Raw genomic sequence first — 20,077 nt, forward strand, 5'->3', positions numbered from 1 at the left:
CCTAGAAGCAGCTTTTCCAGCTGAGGGCCCCTCAGTCTCAGTCAAAGCCATGGGAAGTTCTAGGTTGTGAGCAGGAAATACCTGCTCTGTCACCACTGCGAGACAAAGAGAAAACCCACAAGTTCAGAGGACCTTAGTCTGGGTCCCCACAGCTGTGTCCTGGAATAGCAGAGAGTAAAATAAAATGCCTCACACACCCCCAATTTAAAGACGTTCATCTTCACATTTACTTATTCTTTGTGTGTATATATGTGCATGTACACCTGTGCATGCCATGGTGCATGTGTGGAGATAAGAGGACAATTTGTGGGGTGGGGATGGAGTCCGTTCTCTCCTTTCATCACGTAGGTCCAGGAGATCAAACTTAGGTCACCAGACCTGGCAGCAAGTGAGCCATCTCACCATCCCATGAAAATCTTCTGAAACTGTTCTAACACTCCTGCTGGGTGGTTTCCCTTCCCAAACCTATGCCTCCACAATTTTCCCCTTAACCTTCTAGCTCCTGCATACAGTCAATTCCGCCACTGAGCATGTATTAGAGTGTCAGGCAGTTTAGAGTTCTAAGTCCCTTGCAGCTTGTCATCTAAAGACCATCCCCATAGCTCAGGCTAAGAAGATGGATCGGAGAATAGACACAGAAAGGAGAAAGCAGGTCTAGGGTCCATCTGAGGTTCCTCCTTACCCAGTGGCTGACCTTTCCTCTGTCCACATTAACACAGTGTGCTCAGCACAATACAAAAGTGGGTGACCAAGTCTAACAATGTCACATAAAAGCCAGGAAGCTGGGGCTGGAGAGAGAACACCGCAGTAAATAGTATGGATTGCTCTTTCAGGACCTGAGTTCAGTTGTCAACATCCATATTGGGTCACTCACAACCACCTGTTAACGCCAGTGCCATGGGATCTGATGGTCTCTTCTGACCTCCAAGGGCACCTGCACTCCTGTGCACATATTCCAACACACACAAACATAAATATACATACATACGTACATACATACATATATACAGACAGACACACACACACACACACGAAACTTCCAAATGACCCTATGAATCAGGGTTTCCTGACCCAGAAAGATGTGGAGAATAGAGAAAAGCAACTCCACTTTTGGGACTTATATACATATTTATGTCAGTACTTTTTAAAGTTTTTCAATTTATGTATCTGTGCACGGGCAGATTTCTACAGAGAGAGGGGGTCCTGGAGAATGTGACCAATGGCATCTGAAGGGAGGGGAGCAGATCTCTACTTCCTCCATCTTCCCAGTGACCTGATTAATTTTTTACACTATCACAATAGTTTTCTCAGAGCAAACCTAATTTGTACATCAAGATTATTACGTTTACTTAACATTACAAATACTTGCTAGAGGAACTGTGTTGTAAATATGACGTGATACTAAAACAGACACTGTACTCTCTGCTGGGTATAGCAAAGTCTCAACTGACTGCATGGGACCTTTTTCTTCTTTTTACTTTTTACATTTCCCTGATTTTCTCTCATGACTATATGATAGGGAACTCCGGGTTCTGCATAGGAGACTACCTTTCACTGGGAAGCTGGGGCTAAATTCACCTCTAACTGGACTGTAAGCCCAGCAGGGCAGGGATCACTCATACCTTTGGGAGGAGGAAGCCGATAGGCTGTGTGTCTCATGTCACAGGCCCTTTGGAGAAGCCAGAGCTAGAGCTGAGCAGAGCCACGCCTCCACGCTCCCATGGGTGTCACCCAGAAAGGACCCTAGTCCTGTGGCTGATGACCTGGGATAGGGCCCTAGCATTAGATACATTTGCTCTCCTGGGCTCCCAAATTAATGCGCACTGGGTTTCTTTTCTTACAAGTTCAGATTTTCAAATCAAATATGATCTAATATATTTATTTATTTACATTTTTTTTGAGGCAAGGTCTCACTACATAGCCTTGGCTGTCTTGGAACTCACAGCGATCTGTCTGCCTGTGTGCATTTCATTTCTCAATAGAAACAAACAAAGAAACAAAGAAACAATTTTGGGTAGAGCCAAAGAACCAAGAAATGTAGCAAATAATACCTGGAGCCAAAGATGAAGGGATAAGAATGAATCCCAGTTCTAGCTAGATCAGGCCAGTCACTAAGTTTGTATACATAGAGCTTACTCAGGTGGTCTGGACACAGTCTACTCTTGGAAAATTGAGCCGACTATAGACACTCATGCATCTGGGACTTTTAGAAGTGTGTAACTGAGACGTTTTAACAGTGTGTGTAAATGGATCTGGCAAGCAGGAAGCAGCACCCTGCTATCCCTGTCACCGCCAGGCTATCTCAAGCATCATGTTTAGTCACTGCTCAGGGGAGGAGCCCACCTTGCTCCGCCCTTGCCATCTCCACCTGACCTGCTCGGTCTCTAACTTGTATTGTTTCGACAGTATGCCTCATGCTCTCTGGACTGCCCCATGGCCAGGGCAGACCTGAAGTCCCCGGCCTGCCCCAGCCACAGGTGCTCATTAACACTCACCTGTCCTTTCTCCGCTCCCCATGGGAAGTGGGGTTGACAGCAATTCTGGGCAATGTGGAGGCTGAGGTCTGAGGCTGGCTACAGGAGGACAGGGTATCGATGTTCAGTGGGGACCGGGGAGGAGTGCTGCATTCAGAATGTGACAATGAACCTGTCATGAGAGAAGAGGTGGACAGGACTGGATATGCCATCTAGATGTGGGCTGTGCGGGGCTCATCCTATGACCTGGGCCTTGATGGTCCTCACAGCAACAGAGGAGGGCTAGGCTCAGACGACCCTCATCAACCCACTGAGATGGCTAGAGAAGACGAAAGGGAGCAGGCACAAGAGGGAATGCCCAGTACTTACCTCTGTCAGAGCCCATGACAGAGCGGGGATATCTCGGTGTTAATGGGATCTTAATCCGCTCTGCCTTGAACTGCAGGTTACTGGAAGACCCTGTTGTTCCAGGAGGAGACAGCGTCAGGCCTCTTGACTGAACAGTCCTCAGTCCTCACCACCTCAGCATTCAATGCAGTAACATAAAAAGCCTGTTTGAGATCCCTGAGGAAAATGATCTGCGGGGAACTACAGAGGAGACCATTGATGCCTCATGCGAGATGGAACTGAGCAGGCTAAGAATGCGCCAGGACAGAAGCACGTTGCCTTGCTTCTGCAACAGTACCCTAACTGCTGCAACAGATGCTCCATGTTGCCTCTGGAGTCCTCAAGACTTATTACCTAGTCTTGTTACCACGCAACACTGACACTCTCCTTGGAGTTACACCTCCCCCAAGTGTGTATCCATACAGGACACCCAGGATGGACTAACTCAGGGTCAGGAAACAAGACTCCAACCAAGATGTCACCCGAAACAACCGCAACCATCATGGAGCAGCAGGCAGAAGGCAGTGGCTCTGAAAACATAGGCATGCTAGACAGGCCACAAGATAGCAGCCATTCAGGGGAGGGAGCGGAGCTCGGCCTCTGGAGGGAAAGGAGTCACAAGGGCAGCCCACCCAGAGACCTGTTATCAAAATACAAGCACCAGTGGTAGTTACCAAGACGAGCACTGGAGGGCAGAGAGTTGGAACCCTGGGAGGCTCTCATCTCGGAATAGTCACTGCAGGCCCTGTGACTCAGGTCCAGGCTGAGGCGTCCCTGGTGCTGGACACTGTGAGTAAAGCAGAGAGGTGAGGGGCCCTGGAGAAGGACTAAGACCAGATGACCAAAGGGAGAAACACAGTAAGAAGCCTGCCCTCCCTAAGACAGAGGAGTGAAGTGCCCTTGCTATCTATCTGCCTAGGAGAGCAGACTGACCCAGTCACTTCTCACAGGTGGCATCTATTAAGGTCTTTTATGCAGTAGAAGGAGCACACAATCTAAGAGTGGGATTGGGCAGACAAGGGAAACAAGGCTCTGCCCTGTGGAATGGTATGGGGGGTGGGGGCTGGATGTGCATAGAAGGTCCTGGAGAGAGCAGTGTTATACCTCACTCAGGATGGCACACCCAGGAAGCTGAAGCCAGGGGACAGTACCCAGGGACTGCCCACATCTGGCTGGCCAGCAGTCAGTCCCAACAAGGTGGCTTAGGTTGTATAATGTTGACCTCCCTTCCCTGCTTAAAACACCCCAGGGGTCTCCCAGGTAGTCTTTCAGGGTTTGTGTCCTAGTCTGGGCCTCCCTGCTGCCAGACTCCCCCTCCCTGCCTCACCCGTGCAGAACTCCCCCTATGTTCCCAGACACACAGCCCTCAGCCCTGCAGCCCTCCTTCCTGCTGTCTAATTTCTCTTGAGCTGAGGGATTAAGGCCAGGGCCTTGCACATATAGAAAAGTGTTCTTGTCACAACAGCTGTGCTTACAGCACAGTACCCTCGCAACACTCAGTTTCCTAGACACCCTCTCTCCAGTCACAGCCCTGTTGTCACCCTGATGCTCTGACTCAACACCACACGTTACCACTGTCTTAGTCTCACATGTCTGGACTCCTGCACTGGACACACAGTCCCATGAATGGGGTGTTGCCTTTCAGGTTTACCACTGTCTGTCCTTGAAACCCAAACAGCCATTGGGACATAGAAGTTGATCATTGAAAATTTGCCAAATGAATGGATAAGGGTAATTCTGATCTGTCTCTCCTCCCCCCACCCCGCCACGCCTTAATATCAGGTTTCTTTTTAAATATATTTAGTGGTATTCTACCTAGTCAGAAAAACTTCTCTATTGACATTTCAGCACTGGCACCAGACCTGCCATCACTATCCTCTGAATGCCCTCAGCCCTTTCCCAGCTAGTCAGGAGGCTTTTCTGCCCACAGGCCTCTCTGCTGCAGTAACTCTCCAACTAGGAGACTGGACAACTGGTACAAAGCAAAGTGTAAGTGCGCTGGCATACCTGGGAGACAGGCCCTGGGGGCCAGCATCACGGGACACGGGTGGAGAGCCACAGGGAACCACCCTGTGGCTGCGCACAGTGTAGATGGGGTTCCGCAGAATGGAGCTCACAGTGGTGCTGGGAGTCATACTCCGGGGAACAGTGCCTAGAAACGAGCTGGATCAGAACAGTGGTTCCAAAACACCTAGACAGCCCTGGACTGGAACACACCCTCCCGTAAACACCAGTCTCAGTCTTAGGGAAAAGGGATTCTAGGTAGAGACTTTTAGTTACCAATCTGCCATATGGCTTTTACTAGTGGCCTTCCCCAACTGTTAGAAAGAACTGATCCATTGCAACGAGCAAAGATTACATCCAATAGAGGTGGGGTCAAGAACTTATGGGTTGAGTACATATGACAATATCCCCTTTCCAAAGATTTTCCAAAGATGCCTGTGAGCCCACAACAACCCTGTTTCCAATTCCTATCCCAGCAGCTTACCCACAGATGGCTGGCTGGGGTAGAGTGGGGGGTTGCCATGCCGGCTAGCATGCCCTGGTGAGTAGGGGGACCATTCCTGGACCTCTGGGGAGAGTTCTCCGCTGGTTGGAACACAGTCCTGTTCCTGCAGAATCAAAAGCAAGAGTGTCTGCTAGGGAAAGTGAATACTTTGTATGTTTGCAAACTGACTTCAGTCCCACGCACCAGCTCCTCCCACTCAGGCAAAGGAGTGACCAATGGGAGAGGTGCTGCTGCCTATTCACATTGCCTGACACCTGGAAGCAAAGGATTCCCTGTACAGCAAGTGCAGAGAAAGAATCTGCTTGCCTGCCTGCCTTCCTTCACTCCTCCCTCCCTCCTTCCTTCTTTCTCTTTTCTTTCCTCTCTTCCTTTCCTTTCCTTTCCTTTCCTTTCCTTTCCTTTCCTTTCCTTTCCTTTCCTTTCCTTTCCTTTCCTTTCCTTTTTTCCCTGAGACAGAGTCTCTGTATAGCCTTGTCTGCTCTAGAACTCGCTCGGTAGACCAGGCTGGCCTCGAACTCACAGAGATCCACCTGCCTCTGCCTCCCAAGTACTGGGTGTGCACCACCACTATCTGGTTTTGTTGCTGTAGTAGGTAGAATCTGCCTTTCAAATAAGCAGATTGTGGAAGTGGAAGACGAGAAGACATGCCTGACGGGAGTGAGCAGTGTGCACTGTGCCCTAGAAGTTTCATTTCTCAGCAATCTCCCCTTCCGGAAACTTCAGCACACACAGCTAGCCTGCCCTACAGCCAGCTTCAAGTGTACCACTCATTTCACCCAAACTTTCTTGGGCAAATCTGTCATTTAGTGTTTTGTTTTTTTTTTTTAACAAGCTCAAAAACTTCTATAGTTTTAATTGAACTATACATTTTCCCCCACTCCCCTTCCTTCCTCCTTTCTTCCCTTCTAACTCTCCCCTACAGGCTCTCAATTTACTCAGGAGGACTTATCTCTTTTACCTCCTTCTTTTTTTTTTTTTTTTATAAGCTCAAAAACGTCTTTAACAAGCAAACCAAACATTATTTTCCGTAAGTGTTCTTAGTGTCATTTCCCGCTCCGTGCACACCCCCCGACCCTTTCCCACCTACAGGGGACTGCTGCTCACCGGCATCCCCTGCCACCCTATCACTCCTGCAGGTACACACCAGCACAAGGACCAGTGCTGTGGCAAACTCTGAGAGGCTATTCTGCAGGCTCCCACCCCACCAGTTCCAGGTCAACCTCTACCTCCAGGCACTGAGCAGGGAACACTACTGGGGCAATCTTGGGCCGGAAACTAGGGGCAGACTTTGGCCGGCGCCGCTTCGGCCCTAGCTCGTCTGCTTTCTGGGAGGTGAGGTCCTCATCACAGGGCTTCTTGGCAGGCAGGTAGGAGGTTTCTCCATCCCCTTCAGAGTGGTAGCTGGAGGCGATGTGGACCCGTGTCTTGCGTGTGGGTGAAGCATGCATGGGCTCCCCAGGGTCCATGCTGGGGGGTGGGGCACTTGGAGGGCTGGTGGAAGGTGAGCTGCCCACCAAAGTAGCTTCTGACTCAGAACTGGTGTCCAGCCTATGTTGAAACTTGATAGAGTCACTTCTCCTGGGGGGCTTCGGGGGTGTCAGAGACCCTACCCTATTGGAGGGCTGGGGGGAGTGAGAAAGCCCAGGGACTGGAAGCAGATAGTCTATTTTGGGGGGTGTCTGTGGGCGCTTGAAAGTATCTGGATCAAAGATGGACTTCCTTTGCTTGGGCTTCTTGTAGACAGAGAGCTTCTCAGGCACTGATGCGGAGCCAAGCACAGCCTTAGGCCAGGTCCCACCACTGTTGGAGCCATCAGGATCTGCCTTGTCCCGGGGAGCCTCTACCATCCCACAGGGGCCCACCCCAGTCTCAAAAGACAGCAGAGGCTGCTGGCTTTGCACGTCCACCAGCCCACAGCCACGTTCAGCAGAGGCATCGGGACGGAATGAGTTCAGACTACGCTCCGAGGTGCTAGGACAGGCCTGGGGAGAGGCTGGAGAGGAGGCTCTAGGGAATGGCTTGTGCAGAAAAGAACTGCTGCCTCCAGGGGGGCCCAGCTCCTTCCTGTCCTCCAGTTGATCTGCATAGAAGATATCTGTCTGTGTGGAGTTATTGTGCTGTAACAAGTTCCGTCTGTTGTGCGCCTGGACCTCTGGGCCGTGAGCTCGACAACTCAGCATCTTATCGGAGTCCTTGATATTTTCAAAGATGTTCTGGCCACTCCACGAGGAGCTCTGGGGAAACACCTGAGCCAGGGATGCAGAGAGGTGAGAAAAAAAGTGAGATGTCATCGCTTACAACTGTCACTGGAAACCATCCCCAGACAGGAGATGGACAGACAGACACACAGAGGGCAAACACAGATTCATGTACATATTACCGTCTATGCTGTCTAATGGTGAAGTTTTCTCATGGGCCTGGCTACGTAGAACTTATAACAATAAAATTCTGACGACTTTGAGCATGATATGCAGTCATGTGCACACTATGTAAGAATCACTGAGCATCAAAATAAATTATTCATGGTAACCCAGGCAACAGGAAACTAGCCAGGGCTAAGAGGTGAGCTCACACACCACAAAAAGACACAGGAAAGAACTGTGCATGAGTGAGCAAGTCTATGTGATAGGGTGCTACGGCTAGATGATGTCTGGAAAAGACAGACTCCTGGAGACAGGAAAATGATCAGTGGTTCTCGTAGGCTTGAGAGGTGGCAATGACAAAGCAGGACACAAGAGACTTTTACGGCAGTGGCACTCCCTGTAGAGTACTTTAATGATGACCACGTATACATCTGTCCATACTCACAGGTTACACAGTATCAACAGTGAACCCCTATTAAGCCATGCAGCAGTGATGGCTCATCATTTGTATCAAATGCACCACACAAACGTAAGGTGGCAATACCAGGGGAGGCCTCGGCTGGAGGGCTCACGTGAGGAGACACGTGAGAACAATCTGCCAGTTCAGATGGTCTGTAGACCTTAAACAGTCCCCCAACATCAATTAATTTTAAGAAATAACTTAGAAAGCATCTCTTAGTGAACCAGCTAGACCCATTTACCTACATTTCTATTACTAACCTTTCCAACTATGTAGAAAAGTTGATAAAAAAAAAGTATAATGAGTACCTATAAACCCACTCACCAGATTCAACCATTTTATCAGACACTCTTTGTCTATGCTGACATTGACAAACACAGGAAAGTCACATATATTTTGGTATTTTCTAGGCTAAGAACTTTCTAGTTTACCACCTAATATGGCTATTCTCCTCAAAACTCCAAGTCCACTGCCAGGCCTAAGGAAGCTAACCATCTCTAGGGCCATCAGACTGAAATGTGCCCAACTATTCTCAACAGTACTGTTTTCGACCTATATCCACTCAGGCTTCCTACACCTTGCATTTTAAAATCAATATATTTTCCCCAACAATCCTGGTGCCCTTTAGAAACAGCTCAGGTGCATGGAGCTGAGGCACTTCTCACCCTCCCAACAGTGGCGGAGGTACCCAGTGCCCACCTTCAGGAGGGAGAGGGTCAAGGAGTCTTGACAGTTTCGCAGCAGAGATTCACATTCATTCAGAGATTTATTGTCCAGTGCAATACCATTGATCTAGGACCAAAGAGAGAACTGGTCAGGCCTATTAACGGGGTGGCCTCAGGCTCCCTGGCTGCCAGGCCAGGGGCTGGGCCCAATCTGCCAATCCTGGGACTGTTTACATAAGGAGCCAAACTCGGGGGGGGGGGGGGGTAAGCAAAGGAAAGGAAGGTGCTAACCAGCAGTGTCTGGAGTCACTTCTGAAGCAAGGGGAACACAATCGTAACATCACACTGGACGGGACCGCAGGGAGACATTCTACTGTGTGACAGCAGCCCACTCCTTCATTTGTGAGTGTCCAGGAAATACATATGCCTCACGGAGGTGGGTGGTGAATGGAAAGGAGACCATGGCTATGAGAAGCCTTTGTGACACAGAAAGTACCACACAGAATGAAGTACTGCCATTGTCAAAGAGAATCAACACCCTCTCCTGGAACCTGTTCTTGTCCCTCACTGACACGGTCAAAGCTTCTTAAAAAGGGCATTTGGAACAGTGAATGTCCACACTGTGGTGTACCTGAGCTATAAGGAAACACTTGGGAGGCTCTCACGGGACCATGGTGGGTGAATAAAGCCTTGATGGAGTCACATATTACATGATATCATTCATACAAGTACAGCTTAACTGCCAGGTGAGAGACTGTGTGTGTAGGGTGTGCAGAGGTGATAACTATAAGGAGGAGACAGAGGGAAACAGGCATGATGAAGAAACAGTTCTACATGTGACTACAATGTTTATAGAAAACTACTGTGATGACACCACCCTGAACTATGCATGCACACCACACCAGCGTCGCCATGCTGGCTTTAATACGGGGAATAGAGGGTGAACGGGACACAAGGCCTCCCTGTACTCTCTTTATAACGTCTTTTGATTCTATAATTATTTCAAAGTCAAAAACTTAAGAAGGGGGCAACTGGAGGGCACACTCACTTGGTGAAGTGCTTGCTGTGCACCCTTGAGTTTGATGCTCAGAACCCAGGTAAAAAGCTTGGTATGGTGACACACGGTGGTAACACGGGTGCAAGGGAAACAGACACAGGCAGGTCTCTGGGATTCACTGGCCAACAACCCAGCCTATTTGGAAAAGCTGAGCCAATGAGAGACCCTATCTCAAAAAAATAAGGTGAATGGTGATTAAAGGCTCAGGAAGAATTAGAAAGAGATTGGGAAGGCATGAATTAATAACTCTTATGGGAATCTATTACTCTGTAAGCTAATTTATATATGTGAGTTTGAACAGAGGTACCTTGTATGGATGGACAACATGACGAGTGGTCACATAGCAGCATGAACACTAGGGGATAACCAAAGGCTTTCTGACTAAATCTGAAGTCTGCTCCAAAGGATGGAATTCATGATTTCTCTTATAAACCTGGTCAACGCCCATGGCTTTGGAGTCTGTTGTTTTGCTAAATGACCACATTGTCAAACTATACCCTAAATACTTACGTTTATATCTATAGATTTGTGATGCTTCCAACCTTAGCCAGAGAAGCTTCTTGCTGTAGGGGCCGTTGGTAAATGCACTGACTCGTAAGTAACCAAAGTGTAGAGAATAAGTAACCGTTGAGTGTTCAGTCCTAAGCTGAACATCTGTATCAACTGCCCAAGGCTCGGAGAACACAGAAAAGAGAGGATAGAAAGAATTTAAGACGGGGAGAAGTTCTGTGAAGTGCTGTCTTCTGAACATGGCATGGCAGGTGCCATAACTGTTGGTAGTTGGCAGAAGCAACAGGAGGAAATCAAGATACATTGTATACATGTGTGAAATTGTCAAAAAATAAATAAAAGACTTTTTAAAGTCTCACACAATACATAGCCATATTAAAATGCTCAATTGTGCCAAGACAGTGCTACATTATTATATCACAGCTCAGTGTGACATCACAATGCTACACTGGGCCAACAAAATCCTACAAGGTATCCCTCACATCACCCTGTTTTTAAATAATTCCACTTTCTACTGTGCTTCCCGTGATTCTCAGCATTGTCACAGGTTCAGTGTAACGCTGTTTCAAAGTGGCATCACAGTGCTCCATGCTGCTGTCACAATACTGCAGATGACATTACAGCTCTGCTGTGATATCAGAATGATTCGCCCTGATACCACAATGCTCTACTGTGTTTTCACTTTAGTCTACTATTCTACCAAATGCTGTGTAACATTGCTCAGTTGTGTTATCATAATGGTACACTCTCATATCACAATGAGCAATTATATCAAGGCATGAAAATTTTTTATGACATTACAATGCTCCACTGTGACATCACAATGTTCCATTGTGCCCTCACAACCCTACATATGATATCATTTAAAAAGAGTTTAAAAAAATGATTCTTAACGAGCAACTTTCTGGTCCTGGTCTCCACATGCATATGCACATCTGCACATAGAGGCAGCCATATGAACACACACACACTACCACCCCCCCACACATATACACATCTGCACATACAGGCAGCCATATGATCACACACACACTACCACCTCCACACACATATGCACATCTGCACATACAGGCAGCCATATGAACACACACACACTACCACCTCCACACACAAAAGCTAAAAAAGTATCTACAGAATGTAATTATATTGGCAAGGGCAACTAATGTGTTTTGCTTGTACTTCGTCTCCATTTTTAGGACATTTCCATGAGACCATGCTGTTTGGAAGCACTGGTTCTCAAGGCCGAAGAACAAGGATACTCAGTGATGAGCCTTTCATCAGATACTTGTGAGGCTGACATGACTCATGACGCCTGTGGAAACACAAGGGCACAGCAGCATAGGTACTCATTCAATGCCTATGCACTCTGACCCAGGGAAGCCCACCCAGAAATTTGCTCCACAGCGCTCTCCCCCCATGAGAGGGTTACTGGTAGCCACTGAGCACTGCTTATAAAAAGCAGACAGGAAGGGCTAGCAGCATTAGCCGATGCCCCTGAGGGCCCCTATGGGGGATGAAGATGTGCTCAGGGTAGAGAGCTTACCTAGCACACATGACTCTCTATTCCCTAGGTTCCATCCCCAACATCACTGATTGATTAATTGTATTAATTTAGAAAGAATCTCAGGCAGATCCAAGGACATTAGTCTCTCTAGGACATCAGTCAGACAAAAACGCAAGGAGAACGAATGAGGATGTTACGGTACCAAATGAGCTATAAAACCAGACCAGACCAGACCAGACCAGACCAAACCAAACCAAACCAAACCAAACCAAACCAAACCAAACCAAACCAGAGACAGACATGCTTGAAACATTTCTGGACGTAAACACACTAAATTGTTAATCACGGTTTCTGGAAGGATGGGAACCATAGATGGGTCCAGACCCAGATAAGGTGCTATCACTACCATCTTTTGTACGACTGGAATTTCACACACGTGACATGGAAATGCACGTGCGTTTTCCACCTCCGCGGGTTGGTCCAAAGACTGACATAACAAACCCTGCTACTCAGCTAATACCCACACTTCTTGTTGAGTGCAGAGATTAAGGGGTCCAGAAGCGGCTGTACTACAGATGAAGTTCACTGCAGGCCCTTGTGTAACAGCAGATGGTGATAACAGCTCATATGTCGATCAGAAGGAGACAGTTTTAAGTATGCATAACCAAGCAACCCAGCTTCATGAGGTAGGTACTGTGAATGAAGATGACTTGGAAAGCCACCCATGATATAGAATGCAAACTGCAGATCCCACTGCTGTGTTTAAACCCAAATGCCAGAACCCTACATATACAGAGAGACCTACACGAGCACTCGAGGTCTGGGCTGCAGGCACCTTCCATGTGGGGGCAGACCTCTATCAGTGAGAAGGGAGAAGGGGAACTAATACACTTCACTCTCTATGTGTTTTGTTGTGTTTTGTTTTTTAATCACTTGACCATCTTACATTACATTACACTTGATAATGTTGATAATGGGGGGAAAGAAGTTAAAAGAATAGGTATACTAATCAGTAAAAAAAAAAATTAAACAGACACAATGACTCTGAGGCAGGAGGATTACTTAATCTCTCAAAATACACACACATGATTAGAAAAACAAATCACATACTCTTTCTTGGAAAACTGTCCGTTATAGACATTCACACACTGAGGGATGCGTAAGAGAAACCCCGCTGCTATCAGTGTGGGGGAGCAACAGAAATGAGTCTGACCTCCGTCCTAGACTGTTCTTCCTGTCTACAGTACCCATTGCTGCAGTATCCTTAGGAGAAAGCTTTTTGGGTTTTTGCTTTTTTTGATGATCACACGGTGCAATGTCTATGTTTAGCGGACAGTTCGCCCTGTTCTGGAGACTCACCGCAACAATCCTGTCTCCCACGGCGAGAGACCCCTCTTTGGCGGCCGGGCTTCCAGGTACCACAGCAGCAGCATACACTCCGTTTTCCAAACTGATGCCACTGTCTGTGAGCCAGAGGAGAGCACTGGGTGACCTGGCCTGACTGTCACATCCCGATTCTGCTGACTAAGTTTATAAAAGGGACTAAACCCCACTCTGTGACACTCCCAGCACAGGGCCCATCACATCCTGTCTGGTGAGTCAGATACTGGGGTCTCCTATGACCTCCCACCAGGAGAGCACTTGGGCTGCAGTAGGACACCAACAGCATGCATCCCCCAGGGACACGATGATCCTGTAGGCCTACTACCTTTCTGTCCGCTAAGGTTGATGTGCAGAGGGGTAACGACCTTTCCACCCAGGGACTTCCTCCGCCTCACGACCATGTTGATGGCTCCATCTCCATTGAGGAGCGCCTTGATGGCCTGCTTCTTGTCCTTGTTGATGAGGTCCACGTCGTTGATTCTCAGCAGCCAGTCGTTGACCCTGATGAGGGATAAAGCCAGGCAGGCACCTACTCAGATTCTAAGACCTGTAGCTGCCCCTCACTATATACCCATTTACAGGCTCAGACACCAGTGAGCAAGCAAGTTCCCTGCATCCACACTTACGTAGGCTTCTGCCTATAAAGCTGTGAAACTCACAGGTGCTGGTGCTAAACAGCGTGGCTTCAAATCCTGACTCTGCCACTTACTAGCTGTAGAGCTTAGCCCGGCTGTCTTAGTGTCCTTATTGGTAAGGTGAGGTAATATTTGCACCTGCCTCAAAGAATTACAGAGAATGATCAAAGGGTACACTGTGCTTACACCAGTATTGGCAAGTAGTTAGGATGGTGTATCACTCCATCGAACTCGTGATTACATGGAGTGAGCAGACAGGCCACATCCTGCTCTCATCACAGACTACCTGAGCCTGTGCTACCCAGAGAAGTAAGACACAGCCCCTGGTACCCGGAGAAAAGCCAGACTCAGAGGGATCCAAGAGGCAGTTTCCTTTAAGATCACCCCAGCTGAGCTCTGTGAGTTCCGGCTACTAGGACATGTTCACTTGGTTGCCACCTGTCCTCCTTAGGGTGCTCTAGGTTGGGTGGCAGGGCTCCTATTTCCCCCAGGGGCTGGACCTTCTCAGTTCTTACCTTAAGCGACCATCAGCAATACTTCCTTTGTCCACTTTGGTAACAAATATGCCACAGTCCCCAGGAAAACAAGGCTCATTCACACCTTCTGCCATGTCAAACCCAAGCGCTTTCAAGTCTATGTCCTCCTGTCAAAAGAGCACCAGCAGATCTTTACCAAGCAGGGAGGAGAAATACCCAAGTCAGGCACTCAGTCCTGAGGAACAGCTGACTGCATGTGACTCCAGCTACTGCAGACAGCCCTGTCAGTGTTGCCCCTGGTCCTCTACTGAAGCCTTTGCCTTCCATGGGATTTGCCAGCACCACCATGAGACACAAGAGTGATGTAACCCAGCTTGGATGTTCTGCTGGCAAGTTTTATGTGAACTTGACATAGGCTAGAACCATTTGAGAAATGGGAACCTCAACTGAGAAAATGCCTCCATAAGATCAGACCACAGGCAAGAAAGACTGTAGGGCATTTTCTGTATTAGTGATTGATGTAGCAAGGCCTACACTGTGGGTGGGGCTATCATGGGGCTGCAGATCCTGGGTTACATAAGCAGTACCCCACCCGTAACCTCTGCATCAGTTCCTATCTCCAGTTCTTGCCCTCTCTGAGTTCCTGTTCTTTTCATGATGAACAAAAGTATGGAAGCATAAGCCAAATAATTCTCTGTTTCCTAAGTTGCTTTGGCCACGGTGCTTCATCACGGCAAGAGTAACCCCAATCCAGGACAGATAGCTACAGGGAAAAAGATGCATTCTACCCTGGGGGAGGTAGCCATGCAACAATACCCAACAGAACTATCCTCCACTCGTTCAAAGTCAGGCACCCAGACAGTGGACTAGCAGAGCCACCTGAGGCAGCTCACCGTCTCTCTCTCAAACTCCACAACTTCTGTCTCCCACTCCATGGAATCCGTGTCAATGGCTGAATCGTGGGAACTGTGGGCCATCAGCTGCCGGAACCGGGCCTCTTTCTCCAGCTGGCATTCCATCTGCTCCCTGAGAAAAGAAAGAGCTGTGGCAGTGGCCTTTGAGGGGGAAACATCTCACTGACTCAGCATCAAACTACGGCAGCCATTCCAGAAAGTGAAGTGGGGCTTCCTTGCCCTGGCACTCAGCTTCCTGAAAAGCTAGGTAAAGCTTTCTGGAATTATCACTGGGTTTCCTTCGTAGCATTTTTTGAACACCGAAATTCTCCCAAAGTGGGTTTCCATACTAGTGTTTTTTGAACACAGAAATTCTCCCAAAATTTATCTAGTAGGATAAGGCAATTCAGATCAGAGGCCAACAAGAGGCTTATAAATGTAGCACAATGGTGGAGTGTTTACCTAGCACATATAAGGCTCAGCAGTGGGACTGTGATGGCTAGTCTTTCTTTCCTCTCTTCTTTTTTCTTTTTTATTTTATTTTATTTTTTGGTTTTTCAATACAGGCTTTCTCTGCAGCTATGGAGCCTGTCCTAGAAACTAGCTCTTGTAGACCAGGCTGGCCTTGAACTCACAGAGATCTGCCTGCTTCTACCTCCCGAGTGCTGGGATTCACCACAGCCTGGATGGTTAGTCTTTCTTAAAAACAAATTATGGGTAGGAGACATGTGCAGGTGCCCACAGCCGGCAAAAGCACTGGATCCCCTGGAACTGGAGTCACGGGAGATGGTGAACTGCCTGACATGAGTGCTGCGAGCCAAATCAGGGCCTCTGTAAAAGTAGTGCATTCTCTTAACGGCTGAAGCATCTCTCCAGGCGCAGTGTTAGTCTCGACTGTCGGCTGAACTGAGGAATGTCTCGACTAGTAACAACTGTGGATGTGCCTCTGAGGGTGTCTCTAGAGCAGTGGTTCTCAGCCTTTATTTAACACAGTTCCTCGGGTTTTGGTGACCTCCAATCATAAAATTATTTTTGTTGCTATTTCATAACATAATTTTGCTGCTGTTATGAACTGTAACATAAATATCTGACATGTAAAGTATCCGATATCATCCCCAAAGGGATCACGACCCACAGTTTGAGAACTGCTGCTCTAGAGACAATAAGACAACGAGAGCTCTGACTTAATCTACAGGCTAAGTCTTTTTTTGCTTCCTGACATGACAGCATTTTTGGGAGGTGGTGAAAAGTAGAAAGTGGGACTCTAGAAGAAGAAGGTCACTCAAATGCGTCCTCAGGGTCAATCCATACTATGTCCCAGCTCCTCCTGAAGTCCCTTTTCTGTTTCCGGGACTCCAGTAAGTGAACTGCTGTCCCCACACCACATGACTCCCTCACATCATCATCCTGCCCAAAAAATGGGGGCAGGCAACCATGGACTAACATCACCAAAACCATGACCCCAAATAAATTCCTCCACTGTTGGGTTATTTGTGGCAGGTATCATGTCACACACACACAAAAGGAACCATTTAAGAACATTCACACAAATGCAGGAGGAAGAGATTTAGGCACCTAATGCCATCTCGGAAATGAAATACAACGTGAGAGATGGTGACACAGCTCAGAGGACAGACATGGATGTAGTGCAGGCCAGATGACCCGAGTCGGAGCCCTGGAACCAAATTAAAAAGCTGGACATGGTGGCATGCGTCTGTACTCCAGGCACTCCTACAGCGAGATGGGAAGGAGGGACAAAAAAATCGCCCAGAAGCTTACAGGCCAGTCAGTCTTAGAGTGGACAGCATGCAGAAATAAGAGAAACGTGTCTCAACAAGATGGAAGGTGAGAGAGAACTCCTCTCTCTCTCTTTCTCTCTTTCTCTCTTTCTCTCTCTCTCTCTCTCTCACACACACACACACACATACACACACACAAATAAAAGTTTGAAAAATAATTATGTGAGGAGTCATTCAACTTAAAACTTCTAAAGCATCTGCAATGAAGTCTACGTGGTGACACTTGGATCAAAGTTATGGAACGAGTGCCCCAGAAATACCACCAAATGATGCAAAGTAATTCAATAGGAAAGACTTGAGCAGGTCAACATCCACAGCTTACAAAGAGGAGAGATGGGGCTGGAGAGATGACTCAGGGTTAAGAGCACTGGCTGCTCTTACAGAGGACTCGAGTTCAGTTGTTCAGTTCCGGCACCCACATGCAGCTCACAACCATCTATGACTCCAGTTCCTAGGAACTGGACACCCTCTTCTGGCAGCTGCTGCATTTGCACCCATACAGATACATATATATAAATAAATAATAAAGTAAATCTTAAACAAAAACTTCCCCTCAACTAAACCTCTCATCTTTTTATAATTAACTCAAAATATATTGAAATCTATCTATCTATCTATCTATCTATCTATCTATCTATCTATCTATCTAGTAAAACAGAAAACCACAAGACATTTTAAAAGAAGTCATGTATGGTGGCACATATATGCCAGCAACCACAGCACTAAGGAGGCTGAAATAGGAGGATGTTCAAGGGCAGCCTAGCTACATGGTAAGATCCTACCCCTAAAACCAAAGGCTGGGAATGTAACTTAGTGGTAAAATGCTTAGCTAGCATCTTTTTTTTCTTTCCCTATTTTTTTTTTATTTTTTAGAAAAAAGAAAGCAAACTATCTTTTTTTCATTTTACATACCAACCCCAGTTCCCACTCCCTCCACCTTCATTCCCACCTCACCCCCATCCACTCCTCAGAAAGGGTAAGGTACATTGCTTTGAAGAAGGTCCAAGGCCCTCCCTATTATATCTAGGCTGAGCAAGGTATCCATTCAAAGAGAATAGGTTCCAAAAAGCCAGTACAAACAGTAAGGATAAACCCTGGTGCCACCTCTAGTGGCCCTGCAGTCTGCCCCAGCCAAACAACTGTCATCCACATTCAGAGGGTCTAGTTTGGTCCTATGCTGGTTTCTTCCCTGTCTGGTTGGAGCTGGTGAGCTCCCATTAGCTCAGGTAATCTGTTTCAGTGGGTGACCCTATCAAGGTCTTAACACCTTTGTTCATATTCTCATTCCTCCCACTCTTTCACTAGACTTTGGGAGTTTAGCTCAGAGCTCCACTGTGGGTCTCTGCCTCTGTTTCCATCAGTAGCTGGATGAAGGTTCTATGATCATCAATCTGACTACAGGGCAAGGCCAGTTCGGGTACCCTCTTCACTATTGCTTAGGGCCTTAGCTGGGGTCATCCTTGTGGATTCCTGGGAATTTCTCTAGTGTCAGGTTTCTTCCTAGCCCCATAATGGCTCCCTCAATCAAAATATCTCTTTCCTTGCTCTCTATCTCTGTCCTTCCTCCATCTCGACTACCTGATTCTTCAAGTTCTCCTCCCCCTCGGCCTTCTCTTCTTCCCGCCCTCATGCTCCCAATTTTCTCAGGAGATCTTAACTATCGCCCTTTCCCAGAGGGATCTATATATGTTTATCTTAGAATTCACCTTGTTACTTAGCTTCTCTAGGGTCATGGACTTTAGGCTCCTTATCCTTTGTTCTACAGCTAGTATCCACTTATGAGTGGGTACATATTATGTTTCTCTTTCTGGGTCTGGGTTACCTCACTCAGGATGATTTTTTTTCTAGTTCCATCCATTTGCAAGCAAATTTCAAAATGCCATATTTTTTTTTTTACAGCTGAGTATTACTCCATTGTGTAAACGTATCACATTTTCTTTATTCATTCTTCAGTTGAGGGGCATCTAGGTTGTTTCTAGGTTCTGGCTATTACAAATAATGCTGCTATAAACATAGTTGAACAAATGTTTTGGATAGGTAAAATCAAAATAATAAAAATGACATCCTACCAAAAGCAATCTATTGATTCCATGCAATTCCTATCGAAATCCCAACAAAATTCTTCACAGACCTTGAAAGAACAATAATCAACTTCACATGGAAAAACAAAAAACCCAGGAGAGCCAAAAAAAAAGTCCAGTACAATAAAGGAACTTCTGGGTCATTACCACCCCTGACATCAAGCTCTATTACAGAGCTACAACAATGAAAACAGCTTGGTATTGGCATAAAAACAGACAGGTTGATCAATGGAATTGGATACCCAGATATTAACCCACACACCTATGAACACCTGATTTTTTGACAATGAAGTTAAAATTATACAATGGAGAAAATAAAGCACCTTCAACAAATGGTGCTGGCATAACTAGATGTCAACATGTAGAAGAATGAAAATGGATCAATTATCTATCACCATGCACAAACCTCAAGTCCAAATATATTAAAGACCTCAATATAAATTTGACCACACTTAACCTGATAGAAGAGAAACTGGGAAGTAGCCTTTAATGCATGGGCACAGGAGACCATTTCTTAAATATAACCCCAGTAGCACAGACACTGAGAGAAACAATAAATATGGGACCTCCTGAAACTGAGAAGCTTCTGTGAAGCCAGGGACACAGTCAATAAGACAAAAAGACAGCCTACTGAATGGGAAAAGTCTTTACCAACCCCACATCAGAGAGAAGACTGATCTCCAAAATATATAAAGAACTCAAGAAATCAGACATCAAAATTCCAAATAACCCAATTAAAAAATGGGATACAGATCTAAACAGAAAACTGTAATCTCAAGTGGTCAAAAGACACTTAAGGAAATGTTCAACTTCTTTAGCTATCAGGGAAATGCAAATCAAAACAACTCTGAGATACTATCTTACACCAATCAGAATGGCTA

At 46.8% G+C, this 20,077-nt stretch overlaps 1 protein-coding gene across 4 annotated transcripts in view; it reads right to left on the reverse strand.

The window, feature by feature from the left end:
• Dlg5 (discs large MAGUK scaffold protein 5) overlaps window positions 1–20,077 on the reverse strand; it is a 136,120-nt gene that overhangs the window by 42,006 nt on the left and 74,037 nt on the right. For 3 of the 4 annotated variants that reach the window (XM_087911944.1, XM_048426457.3, XM_048426459.3), the window contains 11 exons: window positions 15,317–15,449; window positions 14,463–14,590; window positions 13,638–13,813; window positions 13,289–13,392; window positions 8,893–8,985; window positions 6,597–7,616; window positions 5,350–5,473; window positions 4,869–5,013; window positions 3,536–3,648; window positions 2,844–2,933; window positions 2,496–2,646 (listed from right to left, as the gene is read on the reverse strand). In XM_087911944.1, coding sequence (XP_087768070.1) covers window positions 2,496–2,646; window positions 2,844–2,933; window positions 3,536–3,648; window positions 4,869–5,013; window positions 5,350–5,473; window positions 6,597–7,616; window positions 8,893–8,985; window positions 13,289–13,392; window positions 13,638–13,813; window positions 14,463–14,590; window positions 15,317–15,449 — 2,277 coding nt within the window. The remainder of the gene's footprint in view (window positions 1–2,495; window positions 2,647–2,843; window positions 2,934–3,535; window positions 3,649–4,868; window positions 5,014–5,349; window positions 5,474–6,596; window positions 7,617–8,892; window positions 8,986–13,288; window positions 13,393–13,637; window positions 13,814–14,462; window positions 14,591–15,316; window positions 15,450–20,077) is intronic. The other variant, XM_048426458.3, reaches the window with a different exon arrangement.

This window comes from Myodes glareolus, chromosome 12 (assembly GCF_982192425.1).
Source record: "Myodes glareolus chromosome 12, mMyoGla1.1, whole genome shotgun sequence".
NCBI lineage: Eukaryota > Metazoa > Chordata > Mammalia > Rodentia > Cricetidae > Myodes > Myodes glareolus.